The 21,611-nt window shown below is 31.0% G+C and overlaps 2 protein-coding genes across 2 annotated transcripts; both read right to left on the bottom strand.

Moving 5' to 3' along the window:
- Nucleotides 1-3,655: 3,655 nt before the first annotated feature.
- On the bottom strand, nucleotides 3,656-8,457 carry LOC129895560 (GDSL esterase/lipase At1g29670-like). Its single transcript, XM_055971284.1, has 5 exons — nucleotides 8,158-8,457; nucleotides 7,199-7,323; nucleotides 6,485-6,730; nucleotides 5,241-5,484; nucleotides 3,656-4,062 (listed from the first exon to the last, which is right to left on the bottom strand). Exons 1-5 carry the CDS (start codon nucleotides 8,408-8,410, stop codon nucleotides 3,836-3,838), a joined length of 1,095 nt encoding a protein of 364 aa, XP_055827259.1. The 5' UTR covers nucleotides 8,411-8,457; the 3' UTR covers nucleotides 3,656-3,835.
- An 8,821-nt stretch (nucleotides 8,458-17,278) lies between these two features.
- LOC129895641 (GDSL esterase/lipase At5g45670-like) lies at nucleotides 17,279-21,144 on the bottom strand. The gene is made up of 5 exons (XM_055971373.1): nucleotides 20,882-21,144; nucleotides 19,971-20,095; nucleotides 19,483-19,728; nucleotides 17,994-18,249; nucleotides 17,279-17,606 (listed from the first exon to the last, which is right to left on the bottom strand). Exons 1-5 carry the CDS (start codon nucleotides 21,126-21,128, stop codon nucleotides 17,383-17,385), a joined length of 1,098 nt encoding a protein of 365 aa, XP_055827348.1. The 5' UTR covers nucleotides 21,129-21,144; the 3' UTR covers nucleotides 17,279-17,382.
- Nucleotides 21,145-21,611: the final 467 nt, after the last annotated feature.

Below are 21,611 nucleotides of genomic sequence, written 5' to 3'. Positions count from 1 at the left end.
TATATAACTTTATATGATATATCAGATTCATAACAATGATGTATCAGTGACATTTGTCAGCATAAATAACTTACTTAATTTATTTATTTTGATATTTAATAAATTTTACTACATCACTATCAAGTAACTTACAATGAAAATAATTACCAATCATGCATGTATCAGTTATTGATATTTAATTACTTTTCTGATACATAGAGTTTTAATCTGTTCATGGGTATCTACCAAGTAGAAGTAGGTATCAAATAAAACCACTAAAATGTTAAAAATCCGTGTAGTATGAATTTTATTTAAAAAGGAACTACTACATTATAAAAATAAAAAGCAGATGCGTAAGTACATGATCCAAATCGAATGTATCCTGAGAAATCAAAATATCATTTCTCTTTGGAAATGAAATTACAAGTTTTTCTGTTGTGGCCTTCATGGCCACAACGACCACAATAATTTGTGCTAGTACTTAGCTTCTCACTAGAGTTCTTTTTTCTTCCTTTCTTTGGTCTTTCTGACATCCTTTTATATCTTGGTGGCAAGACGACTTCTTCCAAAATTTCTTTCAGAACAGACCAATCTTTCTTATCTGGCATTAGAACCATTGGAAATTCATAAGTATTTGCCAACGCCTCTGGCTTGTAGTAATCAGAGCAGTATGGGTGCATGTCTGTAATGTTCTTGCTCTTCAACACAACAATTGTGTGTGGACATGGTATCTCGTCTAGTTAAAACCTATCATAATTGCATGTTTTTCTTTCAAGACATACAATATATCTTCTACATGATTCATAAACAGAATATAGATAATCTGATGAAGCAACAACCTGCAGAAAATAATTATCACAAATATGAATACAGAACTGAAAAAAAACAAAAACTATGTATCAAGCTGATACATACTTAAAAATAACTGATGTATACCTTCGTTCTCGAACACTTCATCGTGTTTACTACTAGGATATCTTCGAATTTTCTACCCAAAGTATATTTTCTATAAGCTGCTATTTTCCTTATTTTTGCAGTTCCAAGCACCAAATAACATTCTCGTCTCCTCCAAAAAGTCAATTATAGACAACTCTCGTGCTTCAACAAGACATACATTGATACATTCTTCGATGTTAGAAGTCATCATTCTCCCCCTGTTGACAGTTGCATAAATTCTTGACCACTTTTTGTACCTGCATTTTTCAAATACTCTGTCACCCGGTGATCAATTTTTTCAACTTTTGTCATTAATTTTTTGAATTCATCTTTTTGGTATGCCTTGGCCATCGAGTAGAAGAGGTGACTTAGCATAGTTTTTCTCCTCCTGTAGTTAGTACACACATTTTTTCATATATGCCACATGCATGCAAAGTGAGGGACATTGGGAAATACAATAGTTACACTCTTCATTATGCTTTCGTTCCTATCTGATACAACACACATATTGTCCCTCTTACCAAATGCATCTTTGAAGTGCTGAAAAAATCATGACCACGATGAATCATTTTCTGTATCAACAACACCATACGCCAATGGAAATATGCAACCTAAAAAATTATTATCATCCATAAAATAGTTATTAGACTTCATCAGATTCACAAAAAATGTGTCAAATGAGATGATACATTGCTATTCAATACACAACAGTAACAAAAAGTAATACCTTCCCCATCAAGTGTGCTAGCTGATACAAATATCCCTTTATATGGTCCATCAAGATGAACATCGTCAACAACAACTACAGGTCTACAAAACTAAAAATCCCTTAGCAATGGCCTTAACGCTATGAATAGATACATGAACTCATCAGTTCGTGACTTGTGCATAGTTATGTACGAATTTGGATATACGGTTTTAGCATATGTATGTATACAGGCAGCTGTCTATATCCATTAGCAGATTTTCTCCTTAACATCTCCAAATCATGTTCTTTTGCACACCATGCTTGTTGATAGGTAATATCAATCTCATAGGTTGCTTTAATATCCTTTCATATATCATTAGGGGTGTGAATTCTCTTAAGATTAACCAATTTAAGTGCAGTGAATGCACTAACAAAAGCCTTTGTAGCATGAACTTTGTTGAAAATTCTATCTCTTAAGGGACACGAATGTTCACTATTGAAATATCTCACTTTGAATATATCAGAGTTTTTCCTACACGATGCTTTCATTCTCCAACAACAATAGTCTGAATAGCATATTAACACATAACTGCACATTTTTAGGAAAAATTATTAACATGCATTAGATACACAGAGATTCATATGTAACATGACCAAATAAAAGTACATATTGACAGCAAAATATTTTTCAGTTGTACCTGATACATAATAATTAGTATGTATCATGACTATAAAATAAAAATTAAATTTCCAAAATCAACAGCATATTAGAGAACCTTATTTAACTTTATTAGATACATAATATTATGATGTATCATGAATAAAAAACTAAATGAACTTGATACGACCTGAAATGTACATAGTGTTACTTAACCATTAAAATTTAGTGTTTAGAAATGTATCAAGGATTAGATTTTCAATCACTTTCTATAAAACAAATTTATAACTATATGTATCAGATAGTTATTAAACAATTATACTCACTGTATCAAACTCAATATATATATATATATATATATATATATATATATATCTACACACTATGTATCTGGATATGTCAGAACTCATTAACATTTCAGAACTCATTCAATACCATACACATAGCAAAATAACTTCAAATGTCCATACCTTTTACTGTCAGATCTTTTAACTTTGAAATTTAATCCATTATCAATTTTGTATTTGGCCATTATAGTAACTAGTGTTTCTTTGTTCTTATACAATTACTTCTCATTCACTTTCACATCCAATTCTAGTATATAACAGGTTGCTACATTATCAGATTCTTCTAAACCAAGAATTTGTGAATCATTCTTGTTTTCTTCGACACAAACAATTGCTCCAGATGTAGAGTTGAATGTTTGTATCTCACATCTCTTTCTATCTGATTGTTGTTATGCACACGGGATACATTACGAATCCAGGCTAGTTCTTCTTCAACTCTATGTAAAGATTAACACCCATATCATTACGAATAATCATTAGCGATGAGTTACCTTGAATGATGTATCGAATTTCAATGTTTTTCACTGATTCATCGATGGTCAATTCAGCAGCAATTGCTGATTTTAGATTCACGAAAAATATATTGTCGCCCACTACGATTCCATCACTTTTGTATCGTTCACAACTCACCTCGGATGACCAAACTCCGAAATGTCTCAGTAAAATCGAGATATTCATCTCGAATAGCTTGATGAATTTTGAATTTTGGTTTGAAGTTTGTTAGGATCCTATGCTCTGCTTTTTGAATTTTTCAAATTCCTCATAACTGTTACGCTTTGTTTGGGTTAATTCCCTTATTTAACTAAGTAATTGATTGAAAGAAGGAAACTTAACTTGATTTACGTTACCTTTCAATAAAAAACTCAACAACATTAATTATTATGTATCAAATCGCGATGTATCAGACGCAACTCCTATGTATCAGAAAACTTCCCAAAAACAGAAAATTCGGGTAATTTTAAAAAATATCAGAATAAGTTATAATTGACCTTTTTCACTATGAGATTTAAGTAAAATCTATAAAATTTATATCATTAAATTTCCTCATTTTGTGTTAAATTTTCCCCACAACTACATTAAATACCAGTAGGCAATTTTTATTTATGTAACTAAACAAGTCTTGTTGTAGAGGAATTATTAATATTACAATAATACCTTTTATAACAACATATCACTATAGTGATCAAGTTTTTTTTTCGAACTTTGTTATAGAGAAATTTGACTTTGTTAGGTATTTACCAGGCCCCTAATGTCCGTTGGAGACGAATCGGACGGTAGAAAAGCATTGTATGATCTTCTAGCAGTGGCCATATTTGCAGCTTCTGTTAGATGAAAATTATCAAAGAACATATATTGATTCCTGTTACTGCATGGAATTTGTCCATCACGACTGCATACTCCTTTGGGTGTTGTGTTTGATATTATGCAGCATGGTGAGTCAAAAACTGTAAAACCTGAAATTAATCCAAAAAAATACATGATATTAGATTATCGAAAAAAAACAACTCTCTCTCTTCCAATTTATATGATAATGTAATCCGTTCGAAAAAGAATGATAACCTGAGATCAAACCGCCGAATCAGAAAAATTGGGTTTGTTGTCAGTAAAGGATCTTTTAGCAATCGAATCGAAATTCAGTCTTCAACTTTTGACAGATAAGATTTTAGCAACCGACCGGTGATGATGATGGATTTTTTTTCAATCGTTATTATAGCAACTGCATTTGGACTTTTAGCGTCCGGTGATTGACCTATAGCCGGATTAAAAAGAATCATAACCAAGTTTTTTTGTTTTCGCTAAAGGATCTTTAATGATCAGGTTGAAATCTAGGCATTAACTTTTAACAACCATGCTTTAGCAATTGACCGGTTATAAACAGATTTTTTTTCCAGCAATTATTGATCTATAGCGATCGAATTTGGACTTTTAGCGTGACCTATAAATGCACAAATATTATGACATGTTTTAAAAACATAAGTTTCAAAATTATTTTTTCCTCTTTTAAATAAAACAATTTATGCCTAGTAGGGTAGGATTGGGCTGGTTAGGCTGGGACTAAGCATTGTTAAACCTACCCCTTACTAGAAGAAAAAGGAAGATTAATATTTGTCTACAATCCTACAATTCATCCAACCTTGTGCCATTTCTTTATTTTTATCATATTAATTGTTATCTCCGTTTTATTTTATGTGTCTATTTAATTAAAACGTACTAAGTTTTGACGAACCCATATTTGACTTCTACCAATCCGTTGACATGTGAAATGTTGGATTTAAAAAAGGAAGTGGTAACAAACAAACATTGAAACAGAAAGAGAACTAATCCCTACTTTCTGATTTATGCAATGTTGTTTAATTGGACACAATTTTAAAAGGATTTTTTTTTCGAAACTTGTGATTTTAGCGGTAAATATTTATCACGTCAAATGTTTATATCAAACAAATAGATACATGACATGCATATTAATTGCGCATACACTTAACTATGATTAATTCATGAATATTTCATTATCAAATCACTTAAATTATAGCAAATTGAGTTAGTTTAAAAAATTAAATATCCAATACGAATAAGTAATTATCAAATAAATAATATTATAATAAATGAAGAGTGAAAGAATATTTTAACCTACCAGTGGGTGGACCTCCTGTTGAAATGCTAGTCTGATTTAAAATAATAAACCTTGCATTAGGAAGATTAGTGTTCAAATCATCAATTAGAACCTTTAATTTCTGATTAAAGAGTTGGACATAATTATTAATGAAATCAACACATCCAGATTCATTTCTTCCAAATTTTCTGATCTCCTCTGGCAAACAACCTAATAGACCAATATTTGATACTGCCACCTTCCTTGCTCCATAGCCATGCAAACTCTGAAAAAAGATATACCAAAAAAAAATATACAAATCAAAATGGACTGAATCAATAATAATCCATCCAACGGTTATTTGAATTGAATCAAAATAAATATGAGCTAAATATTTGATAAAATTCACGAATAACCATTTTTCATTTTCTATAATTGAAAAATAATCATTATCATGAAGTTTCAAATTCTCGAGACATTGCATTAGTGGAGTTTAAAATTCCACTAGTTGAACTCCATGATGATATCTTTGAGTTTCGTGTTAGGTGATTATTTTTCTTTACCTAAATATTGAGTTATAGCCCAATACATCCAATCTAACCAAGTTTTAATATATATTTTTTGTTTAATTATGAAATATAACTAATAAAACTTTTTTTCTTCATTATTGCTATAGAACATATAAAACAAAATAGAAAATTAAAAATATTTTGACAAGTTCTCTTGTGTATAAATTTCAGCGTAACTTTTAGATGGATAAATTTGATTATGCCAAATGATCTACAAGATTGACTTTGGATTTGGCTGGTCGATCTTGAATTTTCAACCTTGCTTGCATCGTGAACAAAACTTCAAGTCCAACAAATTTTGATTTTTAATCATGAAGGTTTTGCTCACAAAGCAAGCTGGGTTCAAAAGTTCTCAAGACCACTAATTTCCAAGGTCATTGAGTAATAATTTAATTCCTGAGTCTATCCAAATTGACCAATTATGAAAATAAGCCCCTAGCACTAACAAGGGTCGTGGTGGAGTGATAAGTGTTTCATCTTTAATTAGAGGTCTTTGAGTCTCCATAGGTACGGAGTCACCTTTGTTAGGGAGCGTTTTACCCTAATGTAAGACTTCTCGGTGTGAATTCAAATTTTGTCGGACTCCAATGTGGATATCAGATATATGCCCCTAGCCAACTACCCAAACTTCAATGGATAATGCGAATCATATTTTCATGGTCTAATTTTGCTACCTCTAAAAATAAAATGTAGTAATTAATTATTAGTAAAAGTTACCCTTAGTTGTCCTTCAAATTGTTGAACAAGGATGGTTGCAAACCTATCTGGGATGAACATTTGACTTGATGGGTAAAATCTTGGCTCTAAATAATTGTTGATATAATCATTGGTACCCATATCAACAGTGTATAGGCATTTGTTTAATAGACTTCTAGTTGCAGCAACATTTCCAAGTATGGAAGTAATTTTTAGAATTGTGACTTGATGGTTCAACAGTTGCCTATTCATGCTGATCCTATCACCCTGTAACATAAATAGTGACGAAATCAGAATTTTTACGAAGATCAAAATATATACACAAAAAAAATTCTTTTATCTGTAAATTTTCGACTAAAGAGATATAAATTGATGTGAAAATGGTAATAGTATGGTATTCCAAATTGAAATAAGTAGAACATTAATAGTATAGATAGTGACAGAGTCGGGATTTTGAGGACGAGATTACAAAAATCGAAAAATATCATACCTGAAATTTGAACCTTGCATTTCTCGTATGTTATAAAGAAAAATTTAAAATTTAAAAAGTGTATTGATTCAAGAACATACAATAAATTACACTTTTATTATGAACGTTTACTACTATGCAAGGCCAAGACGACATATATGAAGGGAAAATAGAAGGAATCAACATGTATTACACGTGTAAAATCTGAATCTCGTTCGTTGAAAATATATATTAGGTATATAAGTCAAATTAAACGAGTTTTTTACCCATCGATAACCCGTCTCATCGCGAATTCCAGAAAGTCCTGATCCATAATTGACTCCTCTAAGTATTTCATTGCCTCTTGCAGTTGCATATGGCGGAATGGAACTATTGAATCCTATGAGTTCAGCTGAACGGAAGAAAAAAACTGTTAGTCAAGGGACGATACTATAACCGGTAAAGATTCATCGTAATTTTTTTTCCGCCCAGTAACAAAGTCAAGAATTTCACTAAAGGGTGTTTAAAATAGAGTTGATACACATGTATAGAGCTTAATAATTGATTGATATATATACATAGTAAAAATTTCAACAATAGATATCCAATTGACCAACCTTCAACCAATGTAGCTCCGCCCTTGCCTCTATTCCATTTAATGTATCATTGATTTGACTCGGTATAGAATTCAAGAAATAAAGAAAGTTTTTTTAAAAAACTATGGTCTAAAACTAGCAGTAAACAGTTATGTGGATACAATTCATCTCATTAATTAAGAGGATGATAAGAATTGTAAAGTTAAATCATTTCTAAATATATAAAAAGAGTGATTATTTTGGGAGATGATGTTGGGACAGAGGAAATCTCTCTCTATATAAGTCAAATATTATTTTATATCAATATAATTATGTTTTTCCAATAAGACCAACCTGTTTGTTGATTGAGGGATAAGATACGCAGTAGAAGAAAAGATGATACGAAGATGGTTAACAACAAGTGATAGGTGGTCTTGTGGAGCTTTGGAAAAAGGTAGCCCTGTGTGGGAGTTTATATATGTAGTATATTTTGAACACCATCAACAAAATTTTTGAGCTGGGGTCTATTGAAAACAATCTTTGTTTAGACCATACTCCACAATGAAAAGAGTAAGATATTCATACATCCTACCCTTCTCAAATCTCACTTATAGAACTACACTGAATATGTTGTTGTTGAAGAAAAGGAAAAATTGCGAAAGAAAATGTACCTATAAAGTCAGCTTTGTTGCGGCCATTGGTAAATCTTCCATTTTGTGGACCAGTGGGGAAATCAATTCCATAAGGAAAATAATTGGCCTTGGCTGTTGTTATAAGGTTATTGTTATTCCCATTATCAACAGTTGAATCTCCAAATATGAAGTAACATGGCACTTGTGGTTTCCCTTTTACCATTGAAAACATGATAAACATTGAAATAATCAAAATAAACCATATTACTATATGATCCCCACATGAAGACATTCTTTAGTTATTGAATGATGAAAAGAGAGATCAAAGAAAAATGCGAAGGAAAGTGATAAATGCAAAAAGTGGAACTTAGAACTACCTATTTATAGAGGATATCAAGCTTGTGGAAGCGAAGGAGATTTGAGTCGTAATTGTTGCAGATTACTTTTGAAAGAAAAAAGTCAGCTAAGTATTGTAAATATACCTATTTTTGGGACCATCAATCATTAATTAGGCCATATTCGTAGTGTGGGAAAAATTGCAAGTCTATTTATTTCAGTTGCATGTTTAAAGTTAAGCTTGTTAGATAAAATGACAGAAGTTTTATATGATTGAAATTTAAGCATTTTTGTATGAAGAACTATATACAACTATTTTTGCCTAAATGTTAGTCATCTTTATATTTGAAGTTGACTTTTGTTAAACCTAACAACTTCAGACACGTATCTGAAGTTGTTTCGAAGTGAATATTTATACACAAAAAAGTAAAAGATAGATATAAATTAATTAGTGATGTCCAAATATTATCTAGTGAATTTTTATGGAGAAAACTATATACTAATAATAATGATTGTTAATTGGAATATCGTAAAGGTAGAAAGTCGTCTCAAAATTTGAGCCCCACCATAATAGTAAGAGTGCGGCTTAGATCCACTAAAATGAAATATACGTAATTTTGCTAGAGAAATAATTAAGTGGAACTTACATTACCTATTCATAGAGGATGTCAAGGATGTGAAAATCAAAGAAATTCTTTCGCTTTGTGATAATTTCTACTGAACATTAAGTCGCTTCCGCAAGGAGACACCTGTATGTCTCTTAAACTATCATTTATGAGTTGAAATACTATAAATATAAAACATTATCTCATGTAGGGTAAAATCGAGCCCCAACCATCTTAATAGTAAGAGTGCGGCTTAAGTCATTGTCTCCTCCCTTCCTTCACCTGTTATAAGTCTCTTAAGCTATTATTTATAAGTTAAAATATTATAAATATAAAAACTTATCTCAGGTATGATTAAGGTCGAGCCTCGACCATCCTAATAGTAAGAGTGTGACTTAAGTCATTGTTTCCTCCCCTTCCTTTTTGACCATCCCCTTCACCCCTTAAACTACACTCCCCACCCTCCCATTCTTAGAGCATTTTGCAAGATTAGATATAGATCATAATAGACTTTCTTGATTGCTTATCGAACACTATAAAATTAGTAAAAACAAAAATAACTTATTTTCCATTTTTTTTTATAGAAAAACATTTTCAACATACCCTAAATGAATAGAAAATTTGTGGAGAAGTCAAAAGTTAGCTAGCTTCAATATGGGCCTTGCACCCCCACCTCCACATCTTTGACTTTAAAATTGTGGAACGGTCAAAGATAATCATATCATGGAATTGCAACTAGTTGTCTAGGTTTTTTGAATTTTATACCATATGCTAAAAACTAACAATTTATTATCAACCAAGTAAAATGGTTGTCCACTTAAAATGGTGGATAGTCCATTTACTTTTTAAGTGAGTAAATTGCCCACTAATATTTTCCTCCACTTGTAAATATGGCTATAAATATAGCCTTAAACTTCAATGTAAAAACACACAAAACATATAAAAGAAGAGAATTACTATCACTCTCTCTATATTACTACTCTCTCTATTAATATTTTCTATATTATTCTCTTGTTCTTCTTCCTTTATAAAATTGTCAAGTTAGTTAATTTATAACACGTTATCAGCACGAAGCTCTAATTTTTCAGAAAATTAACTTCTATATCAGGTATATCTACTAAAACAATTTAATTTTTAAGTTGTCTTTGTTACTTTCAAATTAATTTTCATCATGTCAAACTTGTCAAAATTGGAATTTTGGCACTTGATATTTCTGGTAAAAATTATTTGTCATGGGTACTTGATGCTGAAATTCACCTTACCGCTAAGGGTCTTGGTGATGCTATAATTGAAGGAAATACAGCATCAAGTTAGGATAAAGCAAAGGCTATGATTTTCCTTCGTCATCATCTAGATGAAAGCCTAAAAATGGAATACTTGACAGTGAAAGATCCACTTGAATTGTGGAAAGACTTAAAATGGAGGTATGACCACCTCAGGGCAACGGTATTGCCAAGGACTCGTTATGAGTGGATGCACTTACGATTTCAAGATTTTAAAACCGTAATTGAGTATAATTCTGCTATATTTAGAATAACTTCCCAATTAAAATTATGTGGAGAAAATATAAATGATGAGGACATGTTAGAAAAGACACTAACTACTTTTCATGCCTCTAATGTAATATTACAGCAGCAATACCGTGAAAAGAGTTTTAAAAAATACTCTGAATTGATATCATGCCTTTTGGTGGCTGAACAACATAATGTCCTTTTAATGAAAAATTATGAAGCCCGTCCCACTGGAACTGCTCCATTACTGGAGGTAAATATGGTAAAGGCACATGGCCAGTCTGAAAGAAGACAAAATAAAAATTATGGCCACAATAATATGCGCGGACGTGGCAATGACAGAAGACGATTTAATAATCGTCGAGGTGGTGGTCAACATAAAAGGGAGAACAATATCAGTTCTCAAAATGGCCCTTCAAAAAGTAACTGTCATCGTTGTGGCATGAAAGGCCACTGGAAAAATGAATGTCGGACGCCTGAGCATTTTGTAAGACTTTATCAAAATTCTTTTAAAAGAAAGGCAAATAGAGGTGGTGCCTTTTCTTCTAATGCTCGGATAGAGTCACACTTGGCGTTCGAAAATAATGTTGAGGCAAGACCTTTGAATAATGATAATATTGAAGCAAATCTGGCCTTAAGGGATGATGATTTTAATGACCTCAATGATATTACTCATTTGGAGGTTGAAGATTTTTTAAGGATCTTAATTGATGTTTAATTTCATGTTTTTCAATATGTTAGCATGTACTTCGAATTATTGTGTTTTTACGTTTATGTATTTGAAGAAAAAAAAATCAAGGTCACATTTTTATGATAATTGTATATTGTTTATTACATTGTGCTATTTTACAATATTGTAATTAATTACTATTAGTGTGCTATTATTTAATCTTAATATCATATTGTTACTAAAAATAATATTCTCCTTATTTAATGTCATTATACTAACTGTTTATTCTTGTTAATATTTTAGACATTAATAATATATAATGATTGTATTATTTTTGTCAATAAACAAATTATCTATACATGATGAATAATATTCTATTAATGTTTTATAATATTTTATATTTGTTTTTAATACTTGTGTATAATATTTATTTAAGGTTAATAAGTATATAATTCCATAAACTAAATTATTGTAACATTCATCATAATTGAATCATATAATTTTTTAAATTCTAAATTACCATAATTTAACTTTTAAAAAAAAAGGGACTTATGTTTTTCTAGCAAAATTGTTACTTATTTTATTTCTTACAATGCATTTTTATTTTATGAAGATAAATAAATTTATCAGTCTTCAATTGAATTCAAGATGAATAATGGAGATATGTGCATTTTGGATAGTGCCACAATTCATACGATATTAAAAGAAAAGAAATATTTTTGTCATTTGATTATGAAAAAGGCCTATGTCAATACAATATATAGTAGTACAAAATTAATTGAAGGCTCTGGAAAAGCAGCCTTATTACTACCTGGAGGAACGATATTGGTAATTGATAATGCATTATATTGTAGTAAGTCTCAAAGAAACTTGTTAAGTTTCAAGGTTATTCGCCAAAATGGCTATCATATTGAGACTGCAAATGAAGGAAAGGTTGAATACTTTTATATTACTACAATAAATATGGAGAAGAAAATTGTGTACGAAAAATTACCTGCACTTTCTTCTGGGTTGTACCATACAAATATTGGTACTGTTGAATCACATGCCATTGTAAACAAAAGGTTTACTGATTCTAATGATTTTATCATTTGGCATGACTGGTTGGGCCATCTCGGTTATAATATGATGCGCAGAATTATTGAGAATTCACATGGACACACTTTGAAGAATCAGAAAATTCTTCAATCTAAGGAATTCTCTTGTGTTGCTTGTTCTCAAGGAAAACTGATTATCAAACCATCAGCAACTAAGGTTGGGATTGAATCCCCTGCGTTTCTGGAACGTATACAGGGTGATATATGTGGGCCAATTCACCCTTCATGTGGACCATTTAAATATTATATGGTCTTGATAGATGCATCTACAAGATGGTCACATGTGTGCTTATTATCAACTCGCAACATGGCTTTTGCGAGATTGTTAGCTCAAATTATAAGGTTAAGAGCACAATTTCCAGATTATGCAATAAAGACAATTCGTCTTGATAATGCTGGTGAATTCACATCTCAATCATTTAATGATTATTGTATGTCGGTTGGAATAAAAGTTGAGCATCCGGCCGCTCATGTACATACTCAAAATGGTCTAGCAGAATCATTGATTAAACGCCTCCAATTGATAGCTAGACCATTGCTTATGAGGACAAAACTTCCTATTTCAGTATGGGGGTATGCTATTTTGCATGCAGCATCACTTGTGCGCATAAGGCCAACAAATTATCATGAATTTTCCCCATTACAGTTGGCGTTTGGAAGTGAGCCAAATATATCCCATCTTAGAATATTTGGGTGTGCGGTATATGTCTCAATTGCTCTACCGCACCGCACAAAGATGGGTCCCCAAAGAAGGTTGGGAATATATGTTGGGTATGAATCTCCTTCTATTATAAAATATCTGGAACCTATGACTAGAGATTTATTTACGGCAAAATTTGCTAATTGTCATTTTGATGAATCAGTATACCCAACATTAGGGGGAGAACATAAGCAGTTGAAAAATGAGATAGATTGGAATTCATTGTCACTATCTCATTTAGATCCTCGAACAAATCAATGTGAGCAAGAAGTTCAAAAGATGATTTATTTGCAGAATATTGCAAATCAACTACCGGATGCATTTACTAACCTTCAACGGGTTACTAAATCGCATATCCCAGCTGCTAATGCTCAAGTTCGAGTTGATGTCCCGGTAGGACAACTTGTTCAGGCAAATGAGTCTAGACCACGCTTAAAACGTGGAAGACCATTTGGTTCCAAAGATAAAAATCCTCGAAAAAGGAAAGGAATAAATGATCAAGATGATCATAATTTGGAGGCGAGTGCTCAAGAAGAGCCCAGAGACACAACAAATGGTGATACCACCGAGGAGGTCTAAGTACCTGAAAATAATGAGAATGAAGAAATCTCAATAAGTTATGTCTCAACAGGAAAACGGTGGAACCGAAATGATATTGTGGTCGATAATATTTTTGCTTATAATGTTGTCATTGAAATAATGCAACAAGATAAGGATCTTGAACCAAAATCTGTCGATGAATGCAGACAGAGAAATGATTGGCCAAGATGGAAGGATGCAATTCAAGCAGAGTTAACTTCACTTGAAAAACGTGAAGTTTTTGGATCAATAGTTCGAACACCTTAAGGTGTCAAGCCAGTAGGGCACAAATGGGTTTTTATGCGTAAACAAAATGAAAAGGGTGAAGTCGTAAGATATAAAGCACGACTTGTAGCCCAAGGTTTTTCGCAAAGACCTGGCATTGACTATATGGAAATATATTCCCCTGTGGTGGATGCAATTACTTTCAGGTATCTAATGAATTTGGCAGTTTATGAAAAGCTTGAAATGCACTTAATGGACGTGGCCACTGCCTATTTATATGGTTCATTGGACCACGACATTTTTATGAAAATTCTCGAAGGGTTCAAAGTGCCTGAAGCATACAAGGATTCTCGAGAAAATTGCTCAATAAAACTTCAAAAATCCTTGTACGGGTTGAAACAATCAGGGAGAATGTGGTACAATTGTCTTAACGAATATTTGCTAAAAGAAGGATATAAAAATGATCCAATTTGCCCTTGTGTCTTTATGAGAAGGTCTGGATCTGAATTTGTCATAATAGCAGTATATGTTGATGATTTGAATATTATTGGAACTCCAGAAGAACTTTCAAAGGCAGTAAAATGTCTGAAAAGGGAGTTTGAAATGAAAGACCTTGGAAAGACAAAATTTTGTCTTGGTCTACAAATTGAACATTTTACAAATAGGATATTTGTCCATCAATCAACATATACTGAAAATATTTTAAAGAGATTTTATATGAATAAAGCACACCCATTGAGTACTCCAATGGTTGTGAGATCTCTTGATATTAATACAGATTCGTTTCGGCCTTATGAAAATGATGAAGAACTTATTGGTGCTGAAATACCATACCTTAGTGCAATTGGTGCATTAATGTATCTTGCCAACAATTCTAGACCAGATATAGCTTTCTCAGTAAACTTGTTAGCAAGATTTAGTTCTTCACCAACACGCAGACACTAGAATGGAATTAAACATATATTCAGATACCTTCGAGGTACCATTGATATGAGATTGTTTTACTCAAATGATTCCATATCACAATTGATCGGTTATGCAGATGCGGGATATTTATCTGATCCCATAAAGGTCGATCGCATACATGCTATTTATTTCCATGTGGTGGTACAGCTATATCATGGCGTTCAACAAAGCAAACTATGGTTGCCACTTCCTCAAATCATGCAGAGATAATAGCCATTCATGAAGCAAGTCGATAATGTGTTTGGTTAAGATCAATAACTGAACACATTCAAGAAACATGTGGTCTTTCTTTGACAAAAGACGCTCCAACAATATTGTATGAAGACAATGCTGCATGTATAGCTCAACTGAAGGGAGGATACATCAAAGGAGACAGAACAAAATATATTTCACCAAAATTCTTTTTCACTCATGATCTTCAAAAGAAGGGTGAAATAGATGTCCAACAAATTCGTTCAAGTGACAATTTGACGGATATGTTCACCAAAACATTGCCAACTTCAACCTTTGAGAAAATGAGATACAAAATTGGAATGCGTCGTCTTCGAGATATTAAGTGATATTTTCATCAGGGGGAGCAAAATACGTGCTGTACTCTTTTTCCCTTAGTCAATGTTTTGTCCCACTGGGTTTTCCTGATAAGGTTTTTAATGAGGCAGCACTCAAGGCGTATTATCAGATGTGTGTACTCTTTTTCCTTCATTAGGCCTTTTCCCACTGGGTTTTTCCTAATAAGGTTTTAACGAGGCACAACATCTATGGATGTTCAAAATAACAATGTATATTATTTTATTTTTTGTAAAGTTTTAACGAGACACATTTCTCGTGGACATCCAAGGGGGAGTATTATCAACCAAGTAAAATGATTGTCCACTTAAAATGGTGGATAGTCCATTTACTTTTTAAGTGGGTAAATTGCCCACTAATATTTTCCTCCACTTGTAAATATGACTATAAATATAGTCTTAAACTTCAATGTAAAAACACACAAAACATATAAAAGAAGAGAATTACTATTACTCTCTCTATATTACTACTCTCTCTATTAATACTTTCTATATTATTCTCTTGTTTTTCTTCCTTTATAAAATTGTCAAGTTAGTTAATTTATAACACAATTTTATATGTATACATTGTTGGCAAAAAATTTGAAAAAAAGGTGTTGGATTGACTATCCTCATTGCTGATTATAGCTTTGCCCATATGCACTAAATTGGGGTGTGTGTGTGTGTTTTCATTTTGAGAAAATCCCTAATAAAAATAGTCCTTTAAGAATATTCTTTGAGCAGTTTTGTTCCTTTCTGTTTGTTAAAAATGAACATTTTAATGAGAACTGTGATGGAATTTTAATTTGATAATTTAAAGCATTAATGAAGTTCAAGTCTTCGATTCAATTTATTAATCTGTTATAATTTAATTTATAACCTAAACAATAACATTTATATTTTTAAATCACATTTAATTTTTTTAAATGTGCAATTACATACACAAAACCAAACGTTAAAGAAGATGATGAGAGCTCGGCTTGACCAACTCTACTCAACTGAGGTTATAGTACTATTGTTGCAAAGTTTGGTTGGACTAATTTGCTCTGGTTGGGGACTTGGCTTCGAGCGCAACTTGATAAAAGACTCGATGAATACAATAAAGTTATTATTAGAGATGGCTTGGTTAGCTCGATACCCGAATTAATTTGTTTTCATATACTGGCATATGATTTCATCTCCTTTTTCTTTAAAATATTTTTAAAAAGGATATTAGTGGAATAGTAAAAGTGAATAGAAAGATCAAATAGGAAAATTCATTTAAAAGAAAAATTAGGTACTATTGGACGTAGAGTTGGACTTTAAATCCCTATATATTGATGCTAAACTCGATAGTTATGTTGCGTTTGGCTTTTCGTATTTATTTAAGCAATTATTGAAATATTAATTAAAGATTTGGGCACAATTCTTTTTATAGTAATTAATTGATTTAAATTAATCACAATTTATTACTTTGTCAATTTTTGTGCACTTTTGCATTTCAAGAAAGATAAAAATTCTACATGTGATTCACACTATTGAGTTTACACGATGCAACACTCAAATATTCCGATTGTACTAGGCCATCATAAACATTTAATTCAATTATTCATTTGTAATCAGATAGACAATTTTAGATTCGTGATGAATGAGCATTTATGGACTCCAAAATTGTTGATAATCCTATTTATTATTTAATGGCATATTATCAAGAAAATCATGATAGCTACAAGTTATTTCGCAACATATTAGAGATGAATTCTATGGCTAATTATGCCTATAAATGCAAAAATCATCGCTAATCATAGCTAATTCCATTTTTTTCATAGTCTTAGTTAATGAATATATAGGAAAAAAATACAACATGAAAAGTAGAATATATATATATATATATATATATCGTGTGTATCAAAGGTGACTCCATACGTCATAGGTAGGGCTCGAAGCTAGAATAAATATATATATTAATGATAGTCATATATATAATAAGAAATTGTACATTTAGAATGCAATATATGATTCTATAAATTTAATAACCATATATTTTTCTTTCACAATTGTGCTAAACGTTGAATATCAAAAGGGTATGCATCAGTTGACCTTTGAGCTCTGTAAGATCTTCTTCCAACAATTATATTTGCAGCTTCACCTGGATGAAATGCATCCCAAAATAAATATTCATTTCTATTTGGGCATGGATTTTGAAATGGTAGACATGTTATTTGTCCATTGTTCCTTCCTACTCCACAACATCCGGCGTTCGTCACTCTAAATCCTGAAAAATAATAAAGTTAAACGTAAAAATAATTTTCAGCAATTTACAAGCACTAAATCTGCAACTAATCCTATTTAACGATAGATTATTAAGACGTTTAAAAGAGAGACAACTATTCTTATGATTAGGTCAACCTTGCGAAAATCTTACGTGACTGAGAATATTGACCGAATGATGCATTAAAATGATCGAAATACTAGGTGGAGAAAAAAAGTTATCGACTATCACTAGTGTGTTAATTAAGTGAGATGTTTAAGACAAATATAAATAAGAGTATAGATAGTTGCTCTTACGATTAGATCAATCATGTAGAAAACTTAAACGATAGATAATATCGACCAAACAGAGCATTTAAAATAAAATAGTAGGGAGGGAAGGAGAAGTTACCAAAAGCAAAGGGATTATCAATTAAATCTTGAAAAATTCCATAAGCATTAATGTAGATTAATTTGGCATCCGGTGTATTGCTGTTTAAATTATCCACAAGTGCCCTCAGTTTATTGTTAAATAACTGATTTGCCACATTGATATTTCTAACACAAGTTCTTCCATCTGGGCTGTTTTGGGCCAGAGCATTTGGGCTGCATCCAATTTGGCCCACTCCAATCAACACAAATTTCCTTGCTCCATAATTGTACAATGCCTGAAACATAAGCACACAATTAGGGTTGATTTACACAAATGTCCCCCTTTTCAGCTATATTTTTAAAAGTCGTGCAAATATAACCAAAATAAATTATCCTCTGGACAATGTTAAACTCGAATTTAATATTTGCTTGCGTAATTGAGATTGATGAGGGAGGCGGTGTATGAGTGGTAACGGCATAAACATGATTTTATAAGCAGTCTCAACAATAATAACAGCATATCAAGTGTAATCTTATATGCGGAGTCTTGAAAGGATAGGATTTACTTATACATTATCTCTACTTTTGTGGGATGGAGAGGTTGTTTTTTATTCAAAATTTTTGTAGAAAAAATTATTTAGGTAAACACTTTTTAATAAATAATTACTGATTTTAGCGATATTTTTTATTTATTACTATCTATAGAAATACATAGCAATACTATGATAAATCTGATTTGTATTAAAAGATTATGCATGCAATATAAATGTATTATAAGTGTTTTAAAATATATTATGCCTTTTTGGTAAGAAATTGACACAATGTATTATAAGTGTATTAAAGTGTGTGATAAATGTATTATCCATAATAAAACTTGTATCATATGTGCTTTATAAATTATTTTGGTTATATATATTAAAATTGTATTATAAATATATTATAAGTGTTCAGTGAAAAAATTATTATTGCTATAAGTGATAAATATTTTTTTAATATAATATATCTGTGTAAATTTCCCATTTTTGTAAGTAGTATCAATGTATATATTATCACAATTCAACTTGTAACCATGTTCGACTTTGGGCTGGAGGATCTAAAGCTTTACTTCTTATCCCAAATTAATATGTAACTTACATTATTTATTCAAGGGGTATCAACTTATTGTACATATGTATATCTATATGTATATCATGTATGTATTTCGTTAATTATTTTTTTCCACTAAGAAATATTGGTTGAGACTAGAAGAAAGATGTTTTGTTAGAGATGAATTCAGAATCTAAACATTATATATGAGGTTGTTCGAATTCGATATTCGACTACTACTGAAAAATGAGAACTTCTAATATATGAACGTCTCTGGTGGAATCAATCAGAAATCCGTCAAAAACATTACTAACAAGCCAACTTTTACAAATTTCGACTGGACATCCGATAAAATTTTCAATTTTTAAGTATCGTACCGGCCATATGTATTGATTCGATATCTATTATATGTAAATGGAAAAATAAGAAGATAATAAGTTCACCTTTAGTTGTTGAGTGTATTGTTGGATAAGAACATTGGCATATTGTTGAGGACTGAACTGTCTACTTGTTGAATAATATTGGGGCATAAAGTAATTGTTGAGATAATCATTGCTTCCAACTCCTATTGAGTAAATACATTTACTCAAATAATTTGCAGCTGAATTTTCATCTCCAATTATTCTCACTATTTGTTGAACTATGTTCTTGTAATTATTTACTTGACCTGAAAATGTTACCCTTCCTCCCTGCAAAATTTCAATTGGTTAAATTGATGGAGATCAAAAGTGCTCATTTAATTACTTTAAAAAAAAAATAGAATATACGATATGGATGGTCTGTCAGAAATCCGTCACAATATTATATTGTCTTCGACAAACTTTCCATCAAAAATCAAACACCATAATGCAAAACTTGTTATTGTGCTATTGTTCATACGTATTCTATCAAATAAAATCATATAAAATGAGATGGAAGAAGAAGTTAGTACCAATTGTTGGCCAGTTTCTTCTCTAATTCCAGCAGCAGCAGATGCAAAATTGACACCTCTAAGTATTTCTCTGCCTCTTGCAGATGCATAGGGTGGAATATAATCATCAAAACCCAAAAGCTCAGCTGAAAATATATACAAACAATATAATAATATAGTGAGAAAATATTGGTTTTATCTTTTTTGAGAAGACGTAAATTTAGAGATATTAAGTGGGCGTTTGAACATAAAAGTCGCGAAATTTGAAAAAAAGATCGATAATATGTACAAGGTTTTAGCTTGAAAATAATAATTGAAAATTGAAGTCGTGTTTGGACATAAATACAAATTGAAATTGTTTTTATATTTTTATTAATAATTTGAAGTAAAAATTGTGAAAACAACTTTTTAGAATTTTTTTCGAATTTAAAAAATTTCTCGAGTTCAACTTAAAGTCGAATTCCAAAAATTCTAACAATTCTATGTCTAGTCCATGGACAAACGTGCACTAAGATTAGGAAGCACAAAAGTTTTGTAGCATAGTAGTAATATATTTAATAAACACATAATTATGTTAAATAAAGTCCGCTCTCTTTAATAACTTGAATCAACTTTTCGATGAGATAGTTATAAAATTCAACTTGATATATTAGAGCAGACATAAAATATTGTGATTTCGAGTCTTACAGTCACAACCACTGATGTGCTTAACTCATTAAAAAGATTAACCAGGTAGGCTTTCGCATGAAGGAGCGAGTTGAACACATAATTCAATAAATAAATGTGTGATATGATTCCTCTAAGAGCTTCATTAATTAGACATTTTCACGTACTTGACCCATAAGCAAAAGTCAATCTTTCACATAAAAAACGATATATGTATTGAATACATAATTAAGTAAATAAAAGTACGTTTTGTTTGATGAACTTACCTATGACATCAACAGTAGTTTTACCATTGGAGAATCTTCCAGTTGGTCCATCAGGAAAATCAATTCCATAAGGCAAATAATCAGCTCTAGCTAATGACCTAATCACATTATTATTACCATTATCCACTAATGAATCACCAAATATAAAGTAACAAGGTACTTGTGGTTCTCCTTTTGTCCCATAATTATCCCCTAATAAACTCAACATTAATATAAACACAAACATTATCTTTAAATCTTCACACATTATGAAGAAAAAAAAAGAGGCCTTTTGAGTGAAAAGAAAAATTTGAAGACAATTTGTGTTGTCTAGTGTGTGTGTATTTATATTGAAGGAAAGTGAGAGAAAGATAGAAGAATGGGAAGACTATTAAGAATTGAGGGAGTGTTTTTTTATGAAGAAAATTAAAAAATATATATTTTCTAAAAATAAGTCATTTTCAGACAACTAATTAATATTAAAAAATTGATGAATTTTTTAGGGAAGTGGGGTAATTAATATTAATAATGGTATTGTTGGAAAATATTAATGGATCGGGTCTACTCATAGACTTGCAAAATAATAAGTTTATTTGTTCATATGTGATAAATTAATATATGTTATAATTAAATACTATAGGTATTGTAACAGATGTTCTTGTAACTAGATTAATATTTATTTAATTTTATGATTCTTTGGATTGAGTTCTATCATATAATTCCAGAATGAATTGAGTTGTCAACATTAAAA

This window comes from Solanum dulcamara, chromosome 7 (genome assembly GCF_947179165.1).
Source record: "Solanum dulcamara chromosome 7, daSolDulc1.2, whole genome shotgun sequence".
In the NCBI taxonomy this organism is placed as follows: domain Eukaryota; kingdom Viridiplantae; phylum Streptophyta; class Magnoliopsida; order Solanales; family Solanaceae; genus Solanum; species Solanum dulcamara.
This window is presented reverse-complemented; position numbering and strand designations above follow the sequence as displayed.